Source organism: Mesocricetus auratus, unplaced genomic scaffold (genome assembly GCF_017639785.1).
Source record: "Mesocricetus auratus isolate SY011 unplaced genomic scaffold, BCM_Maur_2.0 Super-Scaffold_100029, whole genome shotgun sequence".
NCBI classification, from domain to species: Eukaryota; Metazoa; Chordata; class Mammalia; order Rodentia; family Cricetidae; genus Mesocricetus; species Mesocricetus auratus.
Window position 1 is genome coordinate 20,006,153 of NW_024429210.1, and position 24,321 is coordinate 20,030,473.

Consider the following 24,321-nt stretch of genomic DNA (forward strand, 5'->3'; position numbering starts at 1 on the left):
TTGTTCATCAGAGCATACTAGTATAGTGAACAGACTCTCATTTTCTTGGAGTAAAGAGTAGTGACTTGATTGTGCTTATTAATCATGATTTGTGCTTAAATTTCCTGAGTACTTAGCATGTGGGTAGGTTACATGCTAATTTGAACACATCTTTAAAAGCTTTATTAGACTGGAGTGAAAGCTGAATGGGCAAGAGCAGGTAAGAGTTTGCCTCATATGTACCTGAGTTCAAATCTCAGCACCCATGTAAAAAGCAGAGAATACAAGTGCCTGCAGCTCTAGGGCTGTGGGAGGTGGAGATAGGAGGTCACTGGGGCTTGCTGGCGCCAGCCTAGCTCCAGGGCCAGTGAGAGACTTTTCTCTAGGGAATAAGGAAGACAATGATAGAACAGGCACCCCAAAAGAGAATAAGGCAGAGAATAGTAGAGCAGGCACCACAACATACTCCTCTGACTTCCAATCCCACATTGGCATATTTAACCTATCCCACAGATACATATAGCAGACACAAGATAGACAGACACATAGGTGATAGATGATAGATTGATAGGTGATAGATCAATAGATTGATTGATAAATAGATGATTGACAGATAGATGATAGATAGAAAGATGATTGATGGACATAAGATAGATGGATGAAGCTAAAACATTTCTATGTTAAGAACTTCCTTTTACAGTCTATGCCTAGCATCTGAACAAAGATATTGACTTAATTTTAAAAGTCCACTTGGAAAACATATTACCAAATGTTCACTGTCTTTATAATTTTGAGAAAACACCACTGTGCAGGTGAAACAATCATTTCAATTTCAATGTTCTTTGCTTCTAATACTGTTATAAAAATAATAATCACTAGATGAGGTGGCACATACCTGTTGCTCCAGCACAGGCAGAAGCAGGTGGATCTCTGTGAGGTCAAGGCCAGCCTGGTTTTTACAAAAATATCCAGGCCAATTAGGGCTACTATGTCAAATGAATTATTGCAAGAAAAACATAGGAGGAAACTTTTTTAAGCTCAAGGACCATTAGAGTCTGAATGAAAACTTGGCAGCTGCCAGGAGGTGGAAGATGAGTAAGAGAAGGAAGTCGAACTTTCTGAGCTGGAGATAAATCTGCAAGCAGCTTTTTTCTGTGGGAGCAGAAGAATATCCTAAGAGAAAGAGAATATCCAGAGTGTAGGTTCAGTGTGCTTAGGACTTGGGTTGGACTCAACCTTGCCCACCTCTGTCTAGGATAGTAAGGCATCCTGTGCTCTGTCCCACGGAGTACCTTCACTTTCATTGTGGCTCCATTCTCTGCCACTCAAATGCCACTTGAAAAATCCAGTGAGCACTGCAGAGACACCTGAAAATCATCAGCAAGAATCTCTGAACTTGTTCCTGTGCTGAGAAGTTGTGCCTGTGTCTAATTGAACTCCGGTCACTTCTCACACTCCATTTGTACATTAAGAAACATTGAGTTAGTGTACAACCTGACAAAGTGGGGTAACAGCAAACAGAGACCTAAATACTCAAGAACGACCACATATTCCTATCAGAAAATGCCACCAATGACTAAAATTCCAGATACCTAGATCCCATTGCAAACTCACAAACAACAAGAATAACGAAGATGATATGCCTTTTCCAGAAATTAGAATCCACATCATAACCCCCAAGAAAATCAACTTAGCTGATGCACAAGGAAATAATTTCAAAATAGCAATTATAAACATGTTCAAGTTACATATGGTTGTCAGGAGTGGGATTGAATTTCCACGTAGAATGACAAAAGCTTTAAAGGGATTTGAGAAACAGAAGAACAGAGAGAAGCACGGCTTCTTGTAAGCAGCATTTTTCTCAGGTGGGCTTTGTTTTGCTAGAGACAAACAGACTTCCATGGCCAGTGTGGTAAACTTATGCCGCCATATTGGAAAAGCTACAGTTTAAACAGCCGGTTTTAACAGATAAGACACATGGCCAGAAAAACATAAAGATTTACAGTAAAGTCAGATTCAAATGAAGAAAAACCTCTAAAGGTTTACAGTGTGTTTAAAAATTACCTAGGTTTAAGAGAGAAAAAGAAACAGGACAGTAGTAAAAAAAAAAAAAAGAGAGAGAGAGAGAGAGAGAGAGAAGCCGGCTGTGGTGGCACACGCCAGTAAGATTTGCTCCAGAGGCAGAGGCAGGCAGATTTCCAGAGAAACCCTGTCTCAGAGAAATAAATAAATAAATAAAAGTAAAAGAAATAGAGTAATAATAATAGATAAATAAATAAGCCATGTAAAGATGGAAAATACACAGAGAGTCTGGATACTGTATGCTATTGTGTCTTTCAGTTTTTTGATTGCCAAAGAAGGAACAACTGCTAAAGTACACTTGGTTATAAATGCTGCTGAATTAATTCAACTTATATCTTATTGCAAATGCCTTGACTTCAAAATTTAAGTATAAGGATATGTTACTTTAGAAAAGATGTTTTATTTCTGTTTCCACAGGAAATGAAAAGCTGTGGATTCCTTCCAGGCTTCTGTGGTTTGATGAAGCAAGGCCCCCTGAAGCAATATACAGGCAGTCTAGCATCTGAATCAGCAGGAAGCAGTTTGGAATGAGCAACATCCAAATTCCCAAATATTGTTTATAAATCTTTGTTTTCATTTGAATGAGTTTGCTTGTAATTGGTTAATGATCACAACCAATCTCTTTTTAAAGGTAAAAGGGGAATTATGGTATGGAAATGAATACTTTGTATTGGTATGGTTTTCATTTATTGATACAAATTCAAGGTCAATTTTGTGATACGTATATTTCTCCTCTTGATTAAGTATTGTGCTTATACTGATCTTTTAAAATGTAATGCATAATTAAATACAGATTATAGATATTTACTGATAATAGTCAGAATTTATAGTTAGGTTAGTTAGGTTTCCTAGATATAGAGATGTATTTGAGATAGATACAGTCTTAAAACCTTTCAAAAACTTTCAGAAAATGGCATTTAAAATGGTTTAGGGTTTTTCTTGGACAATGATAAATGTCTGCTCCTGGCAGCACCAATTACATCTGAGAGGAAGATGAGCATCAAAGAAACTTGTTATGGAGTTTGCTTTCAACATGGCAAGATTAGCCATTTGGGCAAGAAACTGCTCTTGCTTGGACTGCTTGACTGTTGCTGTATTAAACTGGATATGCAGGAACCACAGGAAAGTGATTGCTAAACTCAAACAATCCTATAGGGTTCCTGCTTCATGGAAGAGTCTGCCAGACTTTGTGCAGGACATAGAAAAATGCCTGCCAATGCAGATGGACAGTTTGAAATTTCCTGCTTTGCTGAGAAGTCTTCTAGACACACTGTGGCCTATGGGCTGAAGATGGATGTCCCAACATTACAGAGGAACTTCGGGTGACTGTCCAGGTAACGAGATGTCTCTGTCAATTCTAGTGTTTATGTATTATCCTTCTGTGGTCTTTGATGGAGTTGAAGACAGATAGTTGTAGTTATAGCTTTCCTTAGTTATGATAAAAGATAAGTTACATATAAGACTTTAGACTCACAAAGATAGGAGAGATGATATTTTCTTTGAATCTTACTAAATGTTAATGAACAAAATATTATAACTATAGTTCTTGCTTGATAACTGTTCTGCTATATATAATTTGACTATGTTAAAGTTAAAACTATTTTTTTACTTAGACAGAAAAGAGGAGATGATGGGGAAGTCCTGTGTATATGTCAATAAAGCACTTTTGGCCAATAGGGAAGCAAGATAGGTGGGACTAGGAGTTGAGGAGGATTCTGGGAAAGAGAGATACAGGCAGATACCATGTAGGCTGCTAGAGTAAGAGGTCAGGACCCTTTTCTCTGGTAAGAGAAATACTTAGATTAACAATTATGGGTTAAATACTTAAGTCAGAGCTAGCCAGTAATAAAGTAAGCAAACAGCCAACAGCTTCGTAATTAATATAGTGTCTTGTGTGTTATTTGGGGACTACAACTGTGGCAGGGCCCAGGCAGATGGCGGGGAAGGCAACATGTTACAAAAGAAGATATGAGTAAATGCCTAAACGAAGACTTGAGAAACACAAAGAACTGGAGCAACCATGAAAAAAATTCAAGATACGAAAAGAGAATTGAATAAGGAGGTAGAATCTCTGAAGAAGAACCAAACTGAAGTAAAACAAAATGAAAAACTCAGGAAATCAAACAAAAAGCTCAGAGGCAAGCTTAACCATGGATCATATGGAAGAGAGAGTATCAGGTCTTAAAGACAAGGTAGAGGAACTCAGTCTAAGAAAATGTTAAAATAGGACCAGAAAAGAAAGCCATTGTGTCTCATAATAAAACACCAAATAAACAGAAAAAAGAAAGTGTACTAAAAGTTGCCAGAGAAGAAAGTCAAGTGACATACAAAAGCATTGGCACTGGAATAACAACTGGCTTTTCAATGGAGACAGAGAGGAAAGAAATAAAGAGAGAAAGGAAGGAAGGAAGAAAGGGAAGAAAGGAAGGAAGGAAGAAAGAAAGAAGGAAAGGAGAGCCCTAGACTGGTGCTCTACACATTCTGAAAGACTACAGATGCCAGCCCAGAGTATAATGCCCAGAAAAATTATCAGCCATACTGAATCCCCCAACCCCTCCAAAAATACAGAATAAAAGACTGGATTAAAAAACAGGGTCCATCGTTTTACTGCCTCTGTCTCTAAAAAACACATTTCACCATTAATGGTAGATACAACCTGTGGTAGTTTGAATGTAATTGCCCCCCATAAAGTCATAGTGAGTGGCACTGTTAGGAGGTATGGCCTTGTTGGAGTAGGTATGACCTTGTTGGAGGAAGTTTGTCACTGTGGAGATGGGTTTTAAGGTCTCTTTTGCTTAAGTTTTGCTCAGTGTGACCTTGGGTCTATTTCCTGTTGCCTTCTGACCAAGATGTAGTCAGCACCATGCTTTTCTGCATGCTGTCATGCTCCCTGCCATGATGATAATGGACTGAACCACTGAAACTATAAGCAAGCCACCCCAATTAAATGTTTTCCTTTAAAACAGTTGCCATGGTCATGGTGTCCCCTCACAGAAAGAGAAATCCTAACTAAGATACCACCTTATTGTAAAAGGGTGGCAAAAGGTAATCCTAGCAAATGGAACTAAGTACAAATAGACATAACTATTCTAATATATGACAAGTAGATTTCAAACAAAAACTGGTCAGACATGGGATAGATGAACATTTCATGGCTTTTTAAAGAAATCCACCAAGAGGATATTACAGTTCTGAGCATTTATTCATCCAACACAGGGGCACCCAATAATATTTCATAGAAGAAACACTTTTAAACCTAAAATCACAAATTGACCCCAACATATTGATAGTAGGTAACTTCAATACTGCACTGTCATCAATAGACAGACAAAAACTAAGCGAAGAAACTCAGTTCTGAATGACATCATAAATCAAATGGATCTAACAGACATTTAAAGAACATTCAATGTCCAATTAAAGAGCATATTTTCCTTTTAGATGTCCAATGAATGTTCTCCAAAGTTGACTAAATATTTGGACACAAAATACATTTTAACAACTTTGGAAAAATTAAAATAACACTTGGAATAAAGCTGGATGTCAACAACAGTAGAGATGGTAAGAGATAAACAAGCTCATGAAAGCTAAAAAAGGAAGAAATCAAGAATGAAATTTAAAAATTCTTCAAATTGAATGAAAATGGAAAAAAATAAGATACCAACATGTATTGGGATACAATGAAGACAGTCATAAGAGCAAACTTTGCAGTGCTAAGGAAGTGCCCACATGAAAAAAAAAACTGGGGAGATCTTATGTTAGTAATTTAATGGTGTACCAGAAGGCCTTGAAAAAAGGCAAATAATACCCAAAATGAATAGATGGGAAGAGAAAATTGAAATCACAGCTGAAATTAGTAAAATAGAAATTTTTAAAATGCAATGAATCAAGCTGGGCATTGTTAGCGCACGCCTTTGATCCCAGCAGTCGGGAAGCAGAGGCAGGAGGATCTCTGTGAGTTCGAGGCCATCCTGGTCTACAGCCTCCAAAACAAAACAGAGAAACCCTGTCTTGAAAAAGCAAAATAATAATAATAATCATCGTCATCATCATAATCATAATAAAAATGCAATGAATCAAAGAAACAAAAAGCTGGTTCTTTGAAAAGAGTAACAAGATTTAATTAACACATTTATCCAAATTAACCAAATTAATAAAATCAGAGATCAAAGGGGAAACACTACAACAGATAGAAGAAATTAAAATAATCATAAAAACATGTTTTAAAATAGATGGAAAGTCTAGACATATGTGACCTACCAAAGTTAAATAAAATGGAACAATAATTTAATTAGACACATAACAACCAACAAGATATAAGCAGTAATTAAAGATTTCCCCAACTGACAAAACCCAGTATCATCTGGATACAGCTCAAAAGTCCACAAGAGCTTCAAAGAAGAACTGACATCAACACCCCCAAGTTATTCTGTAAAATAGAAAAGGAAGGAACAATTCTAGATTCTTTTTCTTAAAGTCAACATTGCTTTTGCACAAAAAGACAAAAAGCAGACAAAGATTTAACAAAAAAAGAAAGAAAATTATAGACCAACATGTTAACACAAAGATAAAATTCTCAATAAAACATTTTTTGCAACAAAATTCAAAAGCACATCAAAGAGATTATCTACTATGATCCAGTTGGCTTTATTCCAGAGATGCAGGGATTGTTCAAGACACATAAGTCAATACATGTAATCTGAGCCAGGCATGATGATGTATGACTTTAGGAAGCAGGCATAAGCAGATCTCTGAGTTTGAGACCAGTCAAGTCTTCATAGGACAACCAGAGCTACACAATGAGACCCTGCTTCAAAAGAAGCAAAAACTAAAACCTCCATATGATCATCTCATTGGATTCAGAAAAGGCTTTTTGCCAAAATTCAAAATCCCTTCTCCAAATTCCCTTTTGAAGAATCTAGGGATATGGGGGACATATCTCAACACGTTAAAGGCAATATATTACAAGCTCAACCAACATCAAGTTAGAGATAAACACAAAGCATTTCTACTAAAATCAAAAACATGATAAGGATGATCATTCTCCCCAACCCTATTGAACATAGGGCTTGAAGTCTTAGCTAGAACAACAATACATGTAAAGGAGATAAAAAAGATGATATGAAAGAAAGAAGTCAAAGTATCCTTATTTGTAGATGATTCTATACATGAAAGACCCTCAAGACTCCACCAGAAGCCCTCTAAGGCTGAAGAACACCTTTAAAACTAACACACACAAATCAGTAGCCTTCTTATATACAGACAGAAATTTCAGTTTGTACTGAGAAAAAAATCATGGAGGCAATCCCATTCACCTACTGTGTGTGTGTGTGTGTGTGTGTGTAGTATGTAGAATAATATATATGAATAAATATAACCAAGGAAGTAAAAGGCTTGTATAATAAAGACTTTACGATACTGAAGAAAGAAACTTAAGATGGAAAGATCTCCCATGTTCATGGATTGGCAGGACTGATAGTGTGAAAATTCCCACCCTACCAAGAGCAATTTATAGATTAAATGCAATCTCCATCAAAATTCCAACAATTTATTCAGAGAAATTGAAAATTAATCTTAAAATGTATATGGAAACACACACACACAAATCAGAACAGTGAACATATTTGAAATAATAAAAGAACTGCTGGAGGTACCACTATCCCTAATTATGAGCTATACTACAGAGCTATTGTAATGAAGACAGCATATTGCTGTTATAAAAACAGACATGATCAATGGAATAGAATTGAGGACCCCAATATAAACCCATACAACAAATCCAATATATGGCCTCTTGATTTTTGACAAAGAGGCCAAAGCTATACACTGAAGAAAAGATAGCACCATCAAAAAAATGTGCTGGTAAAATAGGATAGTAGCATAGAGAAGAAAACTAGATCCTTATCTCTCACTCTGTGGGAACACCAGACCTTGAGCAGAGACCCACTTCGCCTTCAGCCTGGGAGTAGGCAGCTGTAAGACAATGTTTACTAAAAACATGTTTACTAAAAACAATACAATGCCCGGGGCAATAAGTTCCTGGAAAAGGCCTGCCCACGGAAACCGCCCTGACCTCCACCTTGTCCAAAGACTAACCCCATCTTCTGACACGCCCAGATCAGTTTTTGGGGTCAGAGCAGAACCAGCCAGGGTAGAGGAGAGAGCAGAAGCTTCTCTGGTGGGAGCCATTCTTAGGAAGTTTTCTTGAACCTTTTTTGGGGCCTGCTTAAAGTTTTCTTTACATCGTTGAACGAGTCTCTGTGTTGTCAATCCCCGACACCCTCCGCACATTCTCGGACACAGGCTGCGTGGCAGACGCGACAATTGGAGGTCCTACCAAGATCGTGAAAGCGAGGTAAGTGGACAGGGTCATCCCTTTTGCCAGCCAGGGACAGATGGAGGAAAATAGGAAAAGAAACGATGGGAAATAGTCCCTGGAAGTTTAAATTACAGTATCACGTAAAAAAAGTTACTTGAAGAACAGAGGACTACAACCATGGAAGGCCTTCTAAAATGGATTGAATGTGTGAGTCCATGGTTCATTATTGGGGGAGGCTTAAGTGTCCCAGATTGGGAGGATGTTTGCCATGATTTTCAGAGAGCCGGGTGTTGGTGGCACACGCCTTTAATCCCAACACTCCGGAGGCAGAGGTAGGTAGGATGGAGGCCATCCTGGTCTATAGAGCCAGTTCCAGGACAGCCTCCAAAAGGATAGAGAGAAACCCAGTCAAAAAAAAAAAAAAAAAAAAGAAAAAGAAAAAGAAAAAGAAAAGGGTAAAATAAGAAAAAAAAAAATCTCCAGTCTTTCGCCTGATCCACTGAGGTCAGGAAAGTAAAGGGGAACTGAGAGATCTAAAAGCCTGGCCAGTAAGGCTATGCGGATGTGTTAAAAAGGGGTACCAAACCAGGGGTACCGGATTAAATCTCCAGGCCTTCACCTGACAAAGGTCAGGAAAGTAAGGGGACCCTGAGAGATCGCCCTCAGTTGGAGGGTGGATTCGATTAAATCTCCAGTAAGAAAGAAAAATTGAGAGGTTGCCCTCAGTTGGAGGGTGGATCACATTAAATCTCAAGGCCTTCGCCTGACCAAGGCCAGGAAAGAGGGGAACCCAAGAGATTGCCAGTGGCATATGCCTTTAATCCCAGTGGCATACGCCTTTAATCCCAACACGCCTTTATGAGGGAACATCCTGGGTTGAAAGTTGGATTGAAAATGGGTGAATAGCCGGGCGTTGGCGGCACACGCCTTTAATCCCAGTACTCGGGAGACACAGGCAGGCAGATCTCTTGAGTTCAAGGCCAGCCTGGTCTACAGAGCAAGTTCCAGGACAGCCTCCAAATAATACAGAGAAACCCTGTCTCGGAAAAAAAAAATAATTGGTAACAAGCTGGGCAGTGGTGGCACACACCTTTAATCCCAGCACTTGGGAGGCAGAGGCAGGCAGATCTCTGTGAGTTCGAGGCCAGGCTGGTCTGACAGCCTCAAACAATACAGAGAAAACCTGACTCAAAAAAAATTGGTAACAGTAAAGAGGTACTGGTATTAAGTAAAGAAAAAGAAAAGGACGAAGGTATATGGAATGAAAAATTTTGTTTACATTTAAGTTCTATTTTGTGAGTCATCTATCTCTAAAAACTTTTGGCCAAAAGCCTGGCCTCTCCACCTTGCATCTACAGAGTTACAAGGAGTAGGTCCGGCTGTACCCCATGACTGTAGCTCAAATGGAGGAATGATAAAGAACATACAGGACTTTTTAACCTCTTAGTTCAAGGATTGGCTGGAGTTGTTCTTTTACATAGATTTCAATTAAGGAAGCTTCATTTCTACAGATTAATCATGACCTAGGGAAAAAGGATGACTGAAAGATGCATGTATGTTCTGAATGTATGGTGTGGCCACACCGGTATGTATGAAATGTGATTGTGAATGCGTGAGTGTGAACTGCTTATATGATTAAAAGGATACTTAAATCCCTTCAAAAATAGTTAAGAAGCTACCTAGATTGCTTTAAATATAGACAAAAGGAACATCCAGCCAGTCTGTTAATGTTTTAACAGAAAAATTTAAGATGCAAATGAGGCCTTGTCAGCTAGTGAGAGCTCTACAGGTTAGATTGGGAAAGACTGCTCACAGACTTCAAATAATTTTCAAAAGTTATTTGGACACAGTATAGTTTACAATCTTTGAGTGATTTTCAGAAGTTTTTGGGAAATATTCAAAGGATATGTCCTTTTTATTGGGCATCTACAAATAATCTAAGTAGTAAGCCCAATTTACCTAGATAGTTAACCAAGGAGGGTAGACAAATCCTTCTACTGTTATGGTCCAGCTTCAACAGTTCAAAAAAATTTTTTTTAGAAAATAAAAAAGGGGGAATAATGTCCCCAGTCCCCACATTACTCATCAAATAATACACTCCTCATTTAAAAATTTTATAATGTGAATGCCAGTGAGCTTCAGACAGATTCTGGCATGATGGAACTTGAGCAACCATTGCTCAGGTCAAATGGAGACATCCATGCACTAGACAGTGGAGAAGACCCTAATTTGGGGTCGAGGGCATGTTTGTGTTTTCTTGCAGGAAAAGAATAAAGCTTCGGCAGCTGTCAGACCATTTAGTGAGATGCATGGAGCAGAGAAAAACTGGACCTGAGACCATGGGAGCCTACCTAAGCCAGTTTGAGTGAGATCTCCTAAATCAGTGTTCCTGAACCTTGATGTCATCGAATCTAGAGCCCAAGAAAGAAAGAAAACAGTCGGTTCGAGATTTCCAGTTTCTCAACAGACCTGCTGCATCAACCTTCCGGACCCATGAGTTTTCATCGTGAAGCCAACAGAGAAAAAAGGACCCATTTAAAACATTTGGACATTGGTATGGACTGTGATGAGGGGCAAAAGCCTCTTTTCAGTAATTGAACAGGACATGGTCACTTGAAATATCAGACTTGGTGGTTCCTGTTTCTGGAATCACGACTAGGCCAGTGTATTTTTCTAGAGAGATGCAACTTGTCCTAATGCGACAAAAAGGAGACTTTGACTCAAGTCGCATAATCAGCTGACGTTAAATCAACAAACTGCATCACCATAGGAACAAATTGGTGCTCTGTGGATAGTGCAACAAGCCTATTGTTCATATTTTTCATAATGCTACATGTGTAATATCAATGATTGTACCTAATGTATCCGTGCAAGTGCACTTTCTAAATGCTTTCCTGAGCAGATCTTGGAACAATTGTAAACTTTATCAAATTGTAAATGTAAATCACATGCGGGTTACCCTTGTAACAGAATGTAAATCACGTGCATGTTACCCTTGTAACAGATGAAGGCTGGTAGAATGTTATGGCCCAGACCTGGTGATGGTTATGGTGATGGAGAGGCGCTATGTCAATGGGGGTCCTGGAAATAGTGGCAGTGGCGGTAGGCATTCTGGCTTTATGCCGAGCTCAAACATGCCTTGTTCCAGAGGCAAGAGATCCGTAACCAAGTATTGCTTAGCTTAGCCCATGGCAATCCCGATAGCCATGAAGGTTGGTTACAGATGATTTGAGGTTGGGGTGTCTCTGACGACAGGCAACCTGTGGGGAAGACCCCTCCCACCTAAGACAGGGGTTCAAGGTCCCCCGAAGATGGGCAAGGGAGGGTGACCCTACTTGACCTAAGCCAGGAGTGCCTCATTTGAAAATAAAAAGGGGTGAATTGTGGGAACACCAGACCTTGAGCAGAGACCCACTTCTCCTTCTGCCTGGGAGTAGGCAGCTGTAAGACAATGTTTACTAAAAACAATACAATGCCCGGGGCAATAAGTTCCTGGAAAAGGCCTTCCCACGGAAACCGCCCTGACCTCGACCTTGTCCAAAGACTAACCCCCTCTTCTGACACGCCCAGATCAGTTTTTGGGGTCAGAGCAGAACCAGCCAGGGTAGAGGAGAGAGCAGAAGCTTTTCTGGAGGGAGCCTTTCTTAGGAAGTTTTCTTGAACCTTTTTGGGGCCTGCTTAAAGTTTTCTTTACATCGTTGAACGAGTCTCTGTGTTGTCAATCCCCGACACCCTCCGCACGCTCTCGGACACAGGTCGCGCAGCAGGCGAGACACACTCTGCACAAATCTCAACTCCAAATGAATACAGAACAGACCCAATACCCTAAATCTCACAGAAGAGAAAGTGGGCAACAGGTTTGAACTTACTGGCACAGGAAAGTACTTTTGAACAGGAGAGGGATAGACAAACAAGATGTGAAACAAAAATTTTTCTACACAGCAAAGGACACCATCATTCAAGTAAAGAAGCAGCTTACAGAATGGAGGGTAGGGGAGTCTTTACTAGCTACAAATCTGACAAAGGATTAGTATCTAGAAGATATAAAAAACCAAAAGAACTAAATATGAAAAAAATGAACAACCCAATTAAAAAATAGGGCATGGAAGTAAGCAGTTCTCCAAAGAGGAAATACAAATGACTGAGAAGCATTTCAAAAAATAGTTCAACATCCTTAGATAATTAAAACATCCTTGAGATATCATCTTACCCCAGTCAGAATAAAAATACATGACAGAAGGACTAAGATTTAAAAATGACAAAAGAGATGTTGTAGATGTGGAGAGAAGGGAACACTTAACTGCTGGTAGGAATGGGAACTGGTGAAGCCACTGTGGAAATCACTGTAGAGATTCCTAAAAAATCGAGAAATAGGCCTGCCATATAATTCATCTCTATAACTCTTGGGCATATATCATACTAAGTGCTTGCTAATATAAGAAAGAATGGCTTGCTTATCCGTGTTCAGTGTTGCTCTATTCATAATAGCCAGGAAATGGAAATAGCTTAGATGTTCATCAACTGATAAATGGATAATTGAAAATGTAATAAATATTATTCAACTGTTAAGGAAAATAAAACTTTCAGATCCAGAAAGAGAAACATGGCATATTAAATCTCATATATGGATGCTAGTTTTGAATCTTTAGATACATATGTTTTATTTGGGATACCCTTAGAGGTTATGAAACCAGTAAGGGGTTCATGGGGTAGAAAGAAATATTTCTTTGGGGGAAGGGAAAGACAGAATACAGTGAAATAAAGGGAAAAAGAATAGCAAAACAGGAAGGATTAAATGAAGTGGGGGATGAAAGGGTAGAGTAGAGGTGGAACCATGAGGAGAGTTGATTAAGACTAAAGGCCTTTCGGAAAAGCCATATAGACCCCTACTTACTTAGTTTGTTTTCTATTGATGTGATAGGACATTTTGACTAAAACCCATCTGGGGAGGAAAGAGTTCATTTCAGTTTACACATCATAGTCCATCACTGGAAGAAGCCAAGGCCCTGGAGGCAAGAACTGAAGCAGAGACTATGGAGGAACTGTTTACTGGCTTGCTTTCCATATTGTGCTCAGTCTAATTTCTTATACAACCAGGACCACCTGCCCAAAGACGGCACCACTGACACTGAGGTGGGCCCTCCTATATCAATCTCTAATCAAGAAAATACACAATAAACATCCTCACTTTTGTGGAGGTCAATTTGATGGAGGCAATCCCTTAGTTAAGGTACTCTCATCCTTAGTGAATCTATTGGTGTCAAAACTAACCAGCATACTACCAAAAAATCCATGGTAGAGCAATACCCCAACTAGAAGCCGCACACTAGCAAAGAAAATTCCAGTGCCTGTAATGGACTATCTCTTTTTTACTTATTTTTTAGCCAGTGAGATTGCTTAGACCCCCAAATATGTCAGGTCATTGTCATGACTATTTTTGTCCTCCAGAACTTTATGGTAAGACCCTATTGCTCAAGACACCACATAACTGAGTCACATAACAGAGAAATTAATTTAGTATTGAATTGGAAGCTTTATCCCTACTGGATAGCTTTTGTAGTGCTGGAATGTGCTATGCACACTACTAGATGAGAAAAGTTACCATCAATATTGCACCATTGCTAACTCCGTGAGCTACATTAATGGCTGTCTTGTTAAGATATGTCCACAGGCTCAAGGGCACAAATATTGGAGTGTGAATGCAAATGGTTCCAATAGGCTCATATGTTTGGTCAACAGTCTGTTGGAACTGTTTGGAAAGGATTAAAGGTGTAGTGTTTGTTGGAGAATGTATGTTACTGGGGGCAGTCTTAGAGGCTTGAAAAGACTTGTTCCATTCCCAGTGTGCTTCTGTTCTGCCTTCTGGGACAAGATAGGGATTCTCAGCTGTTCCTGCTGCCATGCCTTTGCTCTGTTATCAATGATTCTAACCCACTGAAACTGTAAGCCCAATTAAATGCTTTCTTATATAAGTTGCCTTTCTGTTCTGTCATAGCAATAGAAAAATAACTAATATAAGGAGTAACTGACCACTTTAGAATTGGATTTAATGCCCATTCCAAGAAATAGAACCTGTACCTGACACAATTAATGGAGCCAAGAACACGTGACTAGATACATCATAGGCCCTGGGAGAACCTTGAGTCTGCTAAATAGACGTAATTTAAAATCATTCTGAATTAACTGCTACACCCATATATCTGTGCATCTCTTATCAGAGAAGGTATTTATAGCTGGCAATTAAAACAGAAACCCACAGCTGGTCAACGTGCAGAGAATAAGAGACTGCAAAATACTTAACACTAAATGGACATCTATACCAGACCCTTCTTCTCAAGGCTTGGGATCTTCACAGCAATGAGGAAAGATTATTATCAGCCAGAAGTGTTGGACGACTACAAGCAATGTTTCCTGGCCATAACAGGAGAGTTGCACTTATGAACTCACAATGATTGTGACTGCATGCACAAGACCTGTGCAAACTCAATCTGGGCAAATGCCAGCATGGAAGAGGATAGAGGAGCACAAAATCCTACCTCTAGCTTTGGTATATTTTAGCTGCCAGGATTACAGAATCCTGTTTTTTTGTTTGTTCGTTTTTTAATGATGTGGCCAGGCTTCAGGGCAGGCCCCACACTCAAGAGTATTTTGGTAACATAAATGGGATTCAATGGGTTAAAAAAAAGAGAAGAAAAATAGAGTGAGAGAATATGAAGTTGGTTAGGTAGGAAGGTGAGGATGGGTATGGCAGTAATTGAGGGAAGGGGAATGATGATCAAAATGCATCGTATGGAATTCTCAAAAGAATAAAATAAAATTCTCAAAAGAATAAAAATAAAAATAATATCTTTTTGCACACTATGAAGATGTGTCTTTGCCAAGGCACCTTTTGATGGGTTTAATAAGAGCTGAGTAGGTGAGACTTCCAGGGAGAGAGGGGAACTTGGGATGAATCTAGGCGTGGCAGGAGATGCCAGTAATGTGTGCAGGGACTTGCACAGTACTGACGAGCGGTAAGAGCCATGTGGCAGCATGTAGATGAATAGAAATGGGTTAATTTAAGTTATAAGAGCTCGTTGGGAACAAGCCAAAGCTAAAGGCCCTGCTTTCATAATTAATAAGAAGTCTCCATGCCATTACTTGGGGCCTGGAAGTCCCAAAAGGAAGTCCCAGGAGAAAGACCAACTACACAATATTAAAACAACGATTCCAGATTTATAGTGGAAAATGGGTAGTTGTGCTCTGCCTAATACACAACTCTTAAAATATACCCCTACTTCACGTCAAAGTGAGCCCATCCTTTCTATTGTGTCAGTTTCCAATTAAAAACTGCAAATGGCTTTCCATCACATTTACAATAAAATCTGGTGGCCTGATTGTAGCTAGTGAGCCTGCCAATCCCTTCAGTCTCACCCCTGTTCTCTGCTCTCCTCAGGGCACCTGTTCCTGCTCTTCCTTACCCAGCACCACTTTCTCAGCCCCTCCCTGAGCAGCCGAAAAGTCACTTCCCACGATCATGCAGGTTTTGTACATCCTTTCCATGGTTCATGGATACTCACTATATCTCAAATTTCATGCATCTGATTCTTTGTTTTTAGTAAGAACCAGAAATGCCCCTATGAATCAGCAAGTTCCATGCAATGGGGACTATTTCATTGATCACTGATGCCTAACATCTAGGCAGGCGAGTGTCCTGTTCAGTTAAGGTTTGTGTTGTTGCACTGTTTACATATTTCAGGTGAATGTACTAGAATCGTTTTCCATTCTGGCTTTGTTTTAGCTGCACACCCTTAACTTTTACTCCATCCCACATAAAAACACTATTCAGATTCTTTGTGATTTTAGTTCCTTTCTTCATAACAAAAATGCCTCTATGGAAAGGTAGAAAAACTGATCACTGGAAAAGTATAAATGACTTCCAAGACATTTCTAGTGCATTCCCAGAGATGCATATTTATTTAAAAATTGTGCCTTTCCAGATAGTTAATTTATCACTGTGGACTTTTTGGCATCAGTTTTCTCCATCTGTTTCTCATAGTTGTAACCCATCAACACAGTTGCACAAGAATTAGATCCTTGAAGAAAAGGACTGTGGGTATTGACTTACATGTGTATCCATTTACTGAGTTCTGCATTCATGGTGTGAATGGCTATAGATAACAAATAAATGTGAAATACGTGATGCTGTAATAATATCCATGTAGAAGAAAAATATAAATAAGACACTAATGTGCCTGATACCCTGGGTTCTATACTAGCAAAAGAACAAAAGCCCTAATAGGCTCTGAAGCAGTTAGGCTTGGTTCGGAACTCCCAACTCTCCCATTTACTATCTAAGGTTTCGTTCCTTTATTTATATGAAAGAACAATAGCTATTGTAAAGAGTGTGAAAGGAAGATAAAGCTAAATCACTCAGGAGGAATTTACATGACGGTCCTGCATTGGGCGCTGAGGATGTAACAGGACAGAACAGATGAAATTCATGTCTTCACGGGGCTTCTATTCTAGTGAAGACAGATGAGAAAAAACAATCTGGCCGGGTGTTGGTGGCGCACGCCTTTAATCCCAGCACTCGGGAGGCAGAGGCAGGCGGATCTCTGTGAGTTCGAGGCCAGCCTGGTCTACAGAGCGAGTTCCAGGACAGCCTCCAAAACAATACAGAGAAACCCTGTCTCGAAAAACCAAAAAAAAAAAAAAAAAAAAAAAAACCAATCTGTTAGATGGTGTCACATGGTAAGGGCAATACCCAGTGAGGAAAAGGCATGCATGTGTGTGAGAGGAAAGACTGCATATTTAGGTCGGGTGGGGGCTGTATTGTGAAAGCTGTAATTGAAAAAAGGGATGGGCACAACTGAGTGGATATTTGAGGAAAGAACATTCCAGCAGAGACAATCTTATGTGTCAGAACTCTATCAGAAATGTATCCATCCTTAGGATATAAAGCATCGTCTGAGAAACAACAGTGGTATCAGTGGTGACCTTGTCAAACATATGGGTCTGTAGGTTTAATTTACCCTAGTAGTCTTGACGGCTTGTTCCTAGGGACTTGTTTCAACCAGTTTTCTAGCTGACCCACAGTAAGAGCCACAGTTGTAACAACAGAACTACCCCTGTGGAAGTCGGTACCCTTCATACATCACTCCTTCTGGCTATACCACCTCCAAAGGACAGGCTACCTCCTGAAGGCCTTGTTAAATAGCAGATTGTTGGGTCCCAGAGTTTCCCACTCATTGTGTTTGGTGTGAGGAGACCCTGAGAGTTTTCATTTCCACACATTCTTAGCCGATGCTGATGCCTATCCGGGTTCATCTGAGGGTCCAGACAGATGATTTGCAAGTGAGCTAGCTACATGCTGGAGCCAAGTCCTGCCGGAAGGAGGCATTAGGTGCGGCAAGAGGAGGCAGTAACTTATGAAGGTGACACATAGCGCCCTGTCCAAAACATTTTTTTAAGAGGCCCTATTGAGAAGCCTGCAGAGAGACTAGAGAAGTACAGGGATGCCCATAACCATGAGAAGCTGGGTGAGGACACAAGAAGACATGATGAACAGCACTAGAGTCTGGATAATTTCAAAATTAAAGTCCACAGAATCGGCCCTTGCGTTAAATGTGAGGTGTAAGGAGTAATTATTTCAAGATGGCCTCAAGAATCTTAGACCAGGTGATGCGCGGAAAAGCCCCTGGCACACAATGTGCTCAGTAAACGGTGCGTTAAAAACAAACAACAAAAAACAAACATTAAAAGAAATACTGTAATCACAACTCCTGGAAAGCAGCATGGGGAACCTATTGGATGAAGTGTGTGGCCTAAATTGTAGGTGCTGAGACAATCCTTGGATCTCGCTTAACATTTTGCAAGAAGGAAAACGGTTTTCAGAAGGGGAAACGGAAAGTTGAACCTTGGCACTTACTGCTGCTTCTCCTCTCCCTCCATGGCCCCCTCTGGTCTGGCACGGGGCAGCCAAGAACGTCAGAAGAGAACACTGACTAGCCCTTGCTGGGAGAGAGGCTCCAGCGCCTCTGTGACTCCAGTGTTGCTAAGCGACTGCGGCCTGTGGGGGGGGGGAGGGGAGCTGCAAGAGGCTGGGAACCTGTGCGCAGGCTCTCTGTTGGGCTTTCGCAGTCGGGCGTGGCTGTACCCAGAGTCTCTTGTACCTTCCCTGCCTCAGGTTGGACAATGAGTTTGAATTTAGCCAATACTAGAGCCGGCCTAGCGGGGGCCAGGCTGGTCTTGAGGAGTGAGCCAGGATGGCTACCAGGCCTTGTCCGCTCCCTGGGAAACTTGCTTTCAGGGGCCATTCTGCACTGTGCAAGTCCTGAGTCCCACGGGGAAGTTTGGCTGCCATTTTACCGTGTTTCTGACAGAATCTCTGTCGCCAGACCTGTGGCGAGCTTTAAAATAGAACAAAGGACCGCTGCTCTGCAAATGAGGTTCCCTGTGGTGCGTGCATCTGCTCTGTCAGCCTGGGGTTTCAGGGTGGGTGCAGGAATCTGCAGGTTTTGGCAGAGTCGGGCTTGCTAGTCTGCACTTCCCCCAAAGAGCAAGACTTCTTGTTCACCTTGGCCCTGGAATTTCTTACTTCATTTTACCATTGCTTCCCAGTTTCCACTACCAGAGACAAATGTCTTTGGCACGTGATAACGGGAGTGTTTTCCTGCATAGGAAAAGAAATGGGATTAGAGAGGTCTCTGTTGAACTGAGTCCTTCTGTGAATGAGGAGTGTGTGTAGTCAGGGGAAGTCAAAGTCAGTCTGCATATTTATATTCTCTTGGGACAGATGTGACTGAGTGGAGACTGACCCTGGTCCTTGTCCTAAAGACCTGTCAGACTTAGGGAAAAAAAATTTGGATAGATTTGACATTCTGCAACCTATGTACTGTGTTGTTAAAAAGTGGGAGGGTACGTGAATATATGTGATGCTGTGTGTGTTTCTGGAAGACGGAGTGGGTGGGTAAGCAGGTTGGAGAACTGGAAAGCTAGGAAGGGAGGTGTCGTAGTGACTGTTTGCTGAGCGAGGCATTCACATCCACGTGGAGATACCTAGTTTTATTCTAACCATTAAACTGACTAGGTCCACAGGCCCTGGGAGCAGCGGGTGTTTGTGTTGTGAGTCCATCTATTGCTAGCTTGCCTTGAAGGAAGACATTTAGCATCTTGGAGCCTCAAGTTCTTCATTCACAATATCTGGAAACACCTAGTATAGATGGTTTAATAGCTAGCATTGCTCTATCGAGCATGTGACCTGTATGTGGCACCAAGTGAACTTTTCAGTCATAAAGAAGAATGAAGTTATGTTGTTTGCAGGAAAATGGATGTAAGTAGAGAGACAGTAAGTGATTTAAGCCAGTCTCAGGCAAAAATTATGCATCTTCTCTCATTTGTGGTTCCTATATTTTATACAGTTACACAAGACCATAAGTGTATGAAACAAAAGTAGAAAGACAAACATGTGGGGATGAGAAAAAGTAGGGTGCGGTGGTGCAGGGGACTTGTGTGATCAATATACAATATAAAACAAAGCAAACTGTGGATGGGTGGGTGGGTGTCACCTTGCATTGAGAAGCGGACACCAGAGAAGCATGTCATATATCTTCCTCTACCATGACCTTCTGCTTTATTGCCTTGAGACAGGATCTGTCACTGAGCAAGAAGACATTCACTGACTTGGGAGTTGACTGGCCAGCGAACTCTCAGGATCTGCCCGTCTCCACCCCTCCACATACACTGTGGTTACAGGAATGTGCATCCATGGGTGTTAGGGATTTGAACATGGGTCCTTTGTTTACACAGGAAGCACTTTTACACACTAAGCCATCCTCCCCAGGCCCACTGTATGAAAAGATTTTTTAAAGATTTATTTATTTATTATGAACACAACATCCTGCCTCCGTGTATGTATGCACACCAGAAGAGGGCACCAGATCTCATTACGGATGGTTGTGAGCCACCATGTGGTTGCTGGGAATTGAACTCAGGACCTCTGGAAGAGCAGTCAGTGCTCTTAACCTCTGAGCCATCTCTCCAGCCCTGAAAAGATTTTTTTAATTAAATAAACTATGCCTGCCACAAGGTAGTCACAATCTTAGGGGTTTAAACTATTCAGATAGGAAAACTTTGACAACAAAGCTGCAATGATACAGGGCAGCGTTATATTAATTGACACACATGGGAATTACATTTCAGTGTTGACACTATAGTACTCCAGCTATACGTGGTGTTTTCTCTCGGGCATTGCACATTATGATATATGGCAGCATTATATTAATTGACATATATGGGAATTACATTTCAGTGTTGACACTATAGTACTCCAGCTATACGTGGTGTTTTCTCTCGGGCATTGCACATTATGATATAGGGCAGCATTATATTAATTGACATATATGGGAATTACATTTCAGTGTTGACACTATAGTACTCCAGCTATACGTGGTGTTTTCTCTCGGGCATTGCACATTATGATATATGGCAGCATTATATTAATTGACATATATGGGAATTACATTTCAGTGTTGACACTATAGTACTCCAGCTATACGTGGTGTTTTCTCTCGGGCATTGCACATTATGATATATGGCAGCATTATATTAATTGACATATATGGGAATTACATTTCAGTGTTGACACTATAGTACTCCAGCTATACGTGGTGTTTTCTCTCGGGCATTGCACATTATGATATATGGCAGCGTTATATTAATTGACATATATGGGAATTACATTTCAGTGTTGACACTATAGTACTCCAGCTATACGTGGTGTTTTCTCTCGGGCATTGCACATTATGATATATGGCAGCATTATATTAATTGACATATATGGGAATTACATTTCAGTGTTGACACTATAGTACTCCAGCTATACGTGGTGTTTTCTCTCGGGCATTGCACATTATGATATAGGGCAGCATTATATTAATTGACATATATGGGAATTACATTTCAGTGTTGACACTATAGTACTCCAGCTATACGTGGTGTTTTCTCTCGGGCATTGCACATTATGATATAGGGCAGCATTATATTAATTGACATATATGGGAATTACATTTCAGTGTTGACACTATAGTACTCCAGCTATACGTGGTGTTTTCTCTCGGGCATTGCACATTATGATATAGGGCAGCATTATATTAATTGACATATATGGGAATTACATTTCAGTGTTGACACTATAGTACTCCAGCTATACGTGGTGTTTTCTCTCGGGCATTGCACATTATGATATATGGCAGCATTATATTAATTGACATACATGGGAATTACATTTCAGTGTTGACACTATAGTACTCCAGCTATACGTGGTGTTTTCTCTCGGGCATTGCACATTATGATATATGGCAGCATTATATTAATTGACATATATGGGAATTACATTTCAGTGTTGACACTATAGTACTCCAGCTATACGTGGTGTTTTCTCTCGGGCATTGCACATTATGATATAGGGCAGCATTATATTAATTGACATATATGGGAATTACATTTCAGTGTTGACACTATAGTACTCCAGCTATACGTGGTGTTTTCTCTCGGGCATTGCACATTATGATATATGGCAGCATTATATTAATTGACATATATGGGAATTACATTTCAGTGTTGACACTATAGTACTCCAGCTATACGTGGTGTTTTCTCTCGGGCATTGCACATTATGATATAGGGCAGCATTATATTAATTGACATATATGGGAATTACATTTCAGTGTTGACACTATAGTACTCCAGCTATACGTGGTGTTTTCTCTCGGGCATTGCACATTATGATATATGGCAGCATTATATTAATTGACATATATGGGAATTACATTTCAGTGTTGACACTATAGTACTCCAGCTATACGTGGTGTTTTCTCTCGGGCATTGCACATTATGATATATGGCAGCATTATATTAATTGACATATATGGGAATTACATTTCAGTGTTGACACTATAGTACTCCAGCTATACGTGGTGTTTTCTCTCGGGCATTGCACATTATGATATATGGCAGCATTATATTAATTGACATATATGGGAATTACATTTCAGTGTTGACACTATAGTACTCCAGCTATACGTGGTGTTTTCTCTCGGGCATTGCACATTATGATATAGGGCAGCATTATATTAATTGACATATATGGGAATTACATTTCAGTGTTGACACTATAGTACTCCAGCTATACGTGGTGTTTTCTCTCGGGCATTGCACATTATGATATATGGCAGCGTTATATTAATTGACATATATGGGAATTACATTTCAGTGTTGACACTATAGTACTCCAGCTATACATGGTGTTTTCTCTCGGGCATTGCACATTATGATATAGGGCAGCATTATATTAATTGACATATATGGGAATTACATTTCAGTGTTGACACTATAGTACTCCAGCTATACGTGGTGTTTTCTCTCGGGCATTGCACATTATGATATATGGCAGCATTATATTAATTGACATATATGGGAATTACATTTCAGTGTTGACACTATAGTACTCCAGCTATACGTGGTGTTTTCTCTCGGGCATTGCACATTATGATATAGGGCAGCATTATATTAATTGACATATATGGGAATTACATTTCAGTGTTGACACTATAGTACTCCAGCTATACGTGGTGTTTTCTCTCGGGCATTGCACATTATGATATATGGCAGCATTATATTAATTGACATATATGGGAATTACATTTCAGTGTTGATACTATAGTACTCCAGCTATATGTGGTGTTTTCTCTCGGGCATTGCACATTATGATATAGGGCAGCATTATATTAATTGACATATATGGGAATTACATTTCAGTGTTGATACTATAGTACTCCAGCTATACGTGGTGTTTTCTCTCGGGCATTGCACATTATGATATATGGCAGCATTATATTAATTGACATATATGGGAATTACATTTCAGTGTTGATACTATAGTACTCCAGCTATACGTGGTGTTTTCTCTCGGGCATTGCACATTATGGATTTGATAATAATTATTGACTCTTTATATATAAAGTACTGAACTGCTATTAGTGGTTGTTCCTCATAACTATTTGACTTTGTTCTATATGCTATAGATTCTCAATTATAAAAATAGAGTTAACCAGATTACCATTCTTACAATCTTTTCTAGATGCAAAATTGTGTGATTCTGCTGGAAATTTATCTTTGAAAATCCATGGCCATTAGCCTAAATGATAGATGTCTCATTTGGGATAAGAGATAATTTTCTTTTTTTTTCCCTCAATATATGTTTTTATTTAAATTAGAAACATGAATGCTTCACATGTCAATCCCAGCTCCCTCTCCCACCCCTCCTCCCTTGTCCCTCCACCAGCCCCCCCAGTCCCCCACCCCATCCCCATATCATTCCCCAGCAAGGGTGAGGCCCTTCTTGGGGGATCTCCAAAGTCTGTCATTTCATCCAGGGCAGGACCTAGGCCCTTACCCATGTGTCCAGGCTGAGAGAGCATCCCTCTACTTGAAATGGGCTCCCAAAGATCATTTATAAACCATGGTAAACACTGATCTACTACCCAAGGCCCCAGTGATTTCTGAGGCCTCCTCACTGGAACTACATTCATGGAGTCTGGATCAGTCCCCTGTTGGCTTCTCAGCCATCAGTCTGGGATTCAAGAGCTCCCCCTTATCCGGTCAGCTGTCTTTGTGGGTTTCACCATCATGGTCTTGACCCCTTTGCTCAAGGAGATAATTTTCAACAAAGAATATTTCAAAGTCATCTGTTTACAAGTATTGTCAAATTAAAAATATCAGGACTAACATGTTATGGGAGGGCTTAAAGGAAGTAGAATATCTCACCCACAATGCTACAGATACAGAAAATTGCTGACAATTTTTGAACCATTACAAAGGACTAAAATTGCTCTCGGCCTTAGCGCCATCTTCCTTGGGACCCCTGCGCCATGAGAGCCAAGTGGAGGAAGAAGCGGATGCTC

At 40.1% G+C, this 24,321-nt stretch overlaps 1 protein-coding gene and 1 long non-coding RNA gene across 4 annotated transcripts in view; one reads left to right on the top strand and one right to left on the bottom strand.

Annotated features, from left to right (window-relative positions):
- The window catches only part of CUNH2orf73 (chromosome unknown C2orf73 homolog), a 44,791-nt gene extending 26,389 nt beyond the window's left edge, over positions 1 to 18,402 (bottom strand). The window contains exon 1 of one of the 3 annotated variants that reach the window (XR_005871775.1): positions 14,698 to 14,796. Coding sequence is in view for 1 of the 3 variants with exons in the window: in XM_040733221.1 (XP_040589155.1) it covers positions 18,288 to 18,310 (23 nt within the window). In the remaining 2 variants the exon portion in view is untranslated. Of the gene's footprint in view, positions 1 to 14,678; positions 14,797 to 18,287 lie in introns of those variants that run through there. The other 2 variants (XR_005871776.1, XM_040733221.1) reach the window with 2 other exon arrangements.
- Positions 3,336 to 4,653, top strand: LOC121134661. Its single transcript, XR_005871777.1, has 2 exons — positions 3,336 to 3,395; positions 3,985 to 4,653. It is a non-coding gene; the product is annotated as an uncharacterized LOC121134661 (long non-coding RNA).
- Positions 18,403 to 24,321: the final 5,919 nt, after the last annotated feature.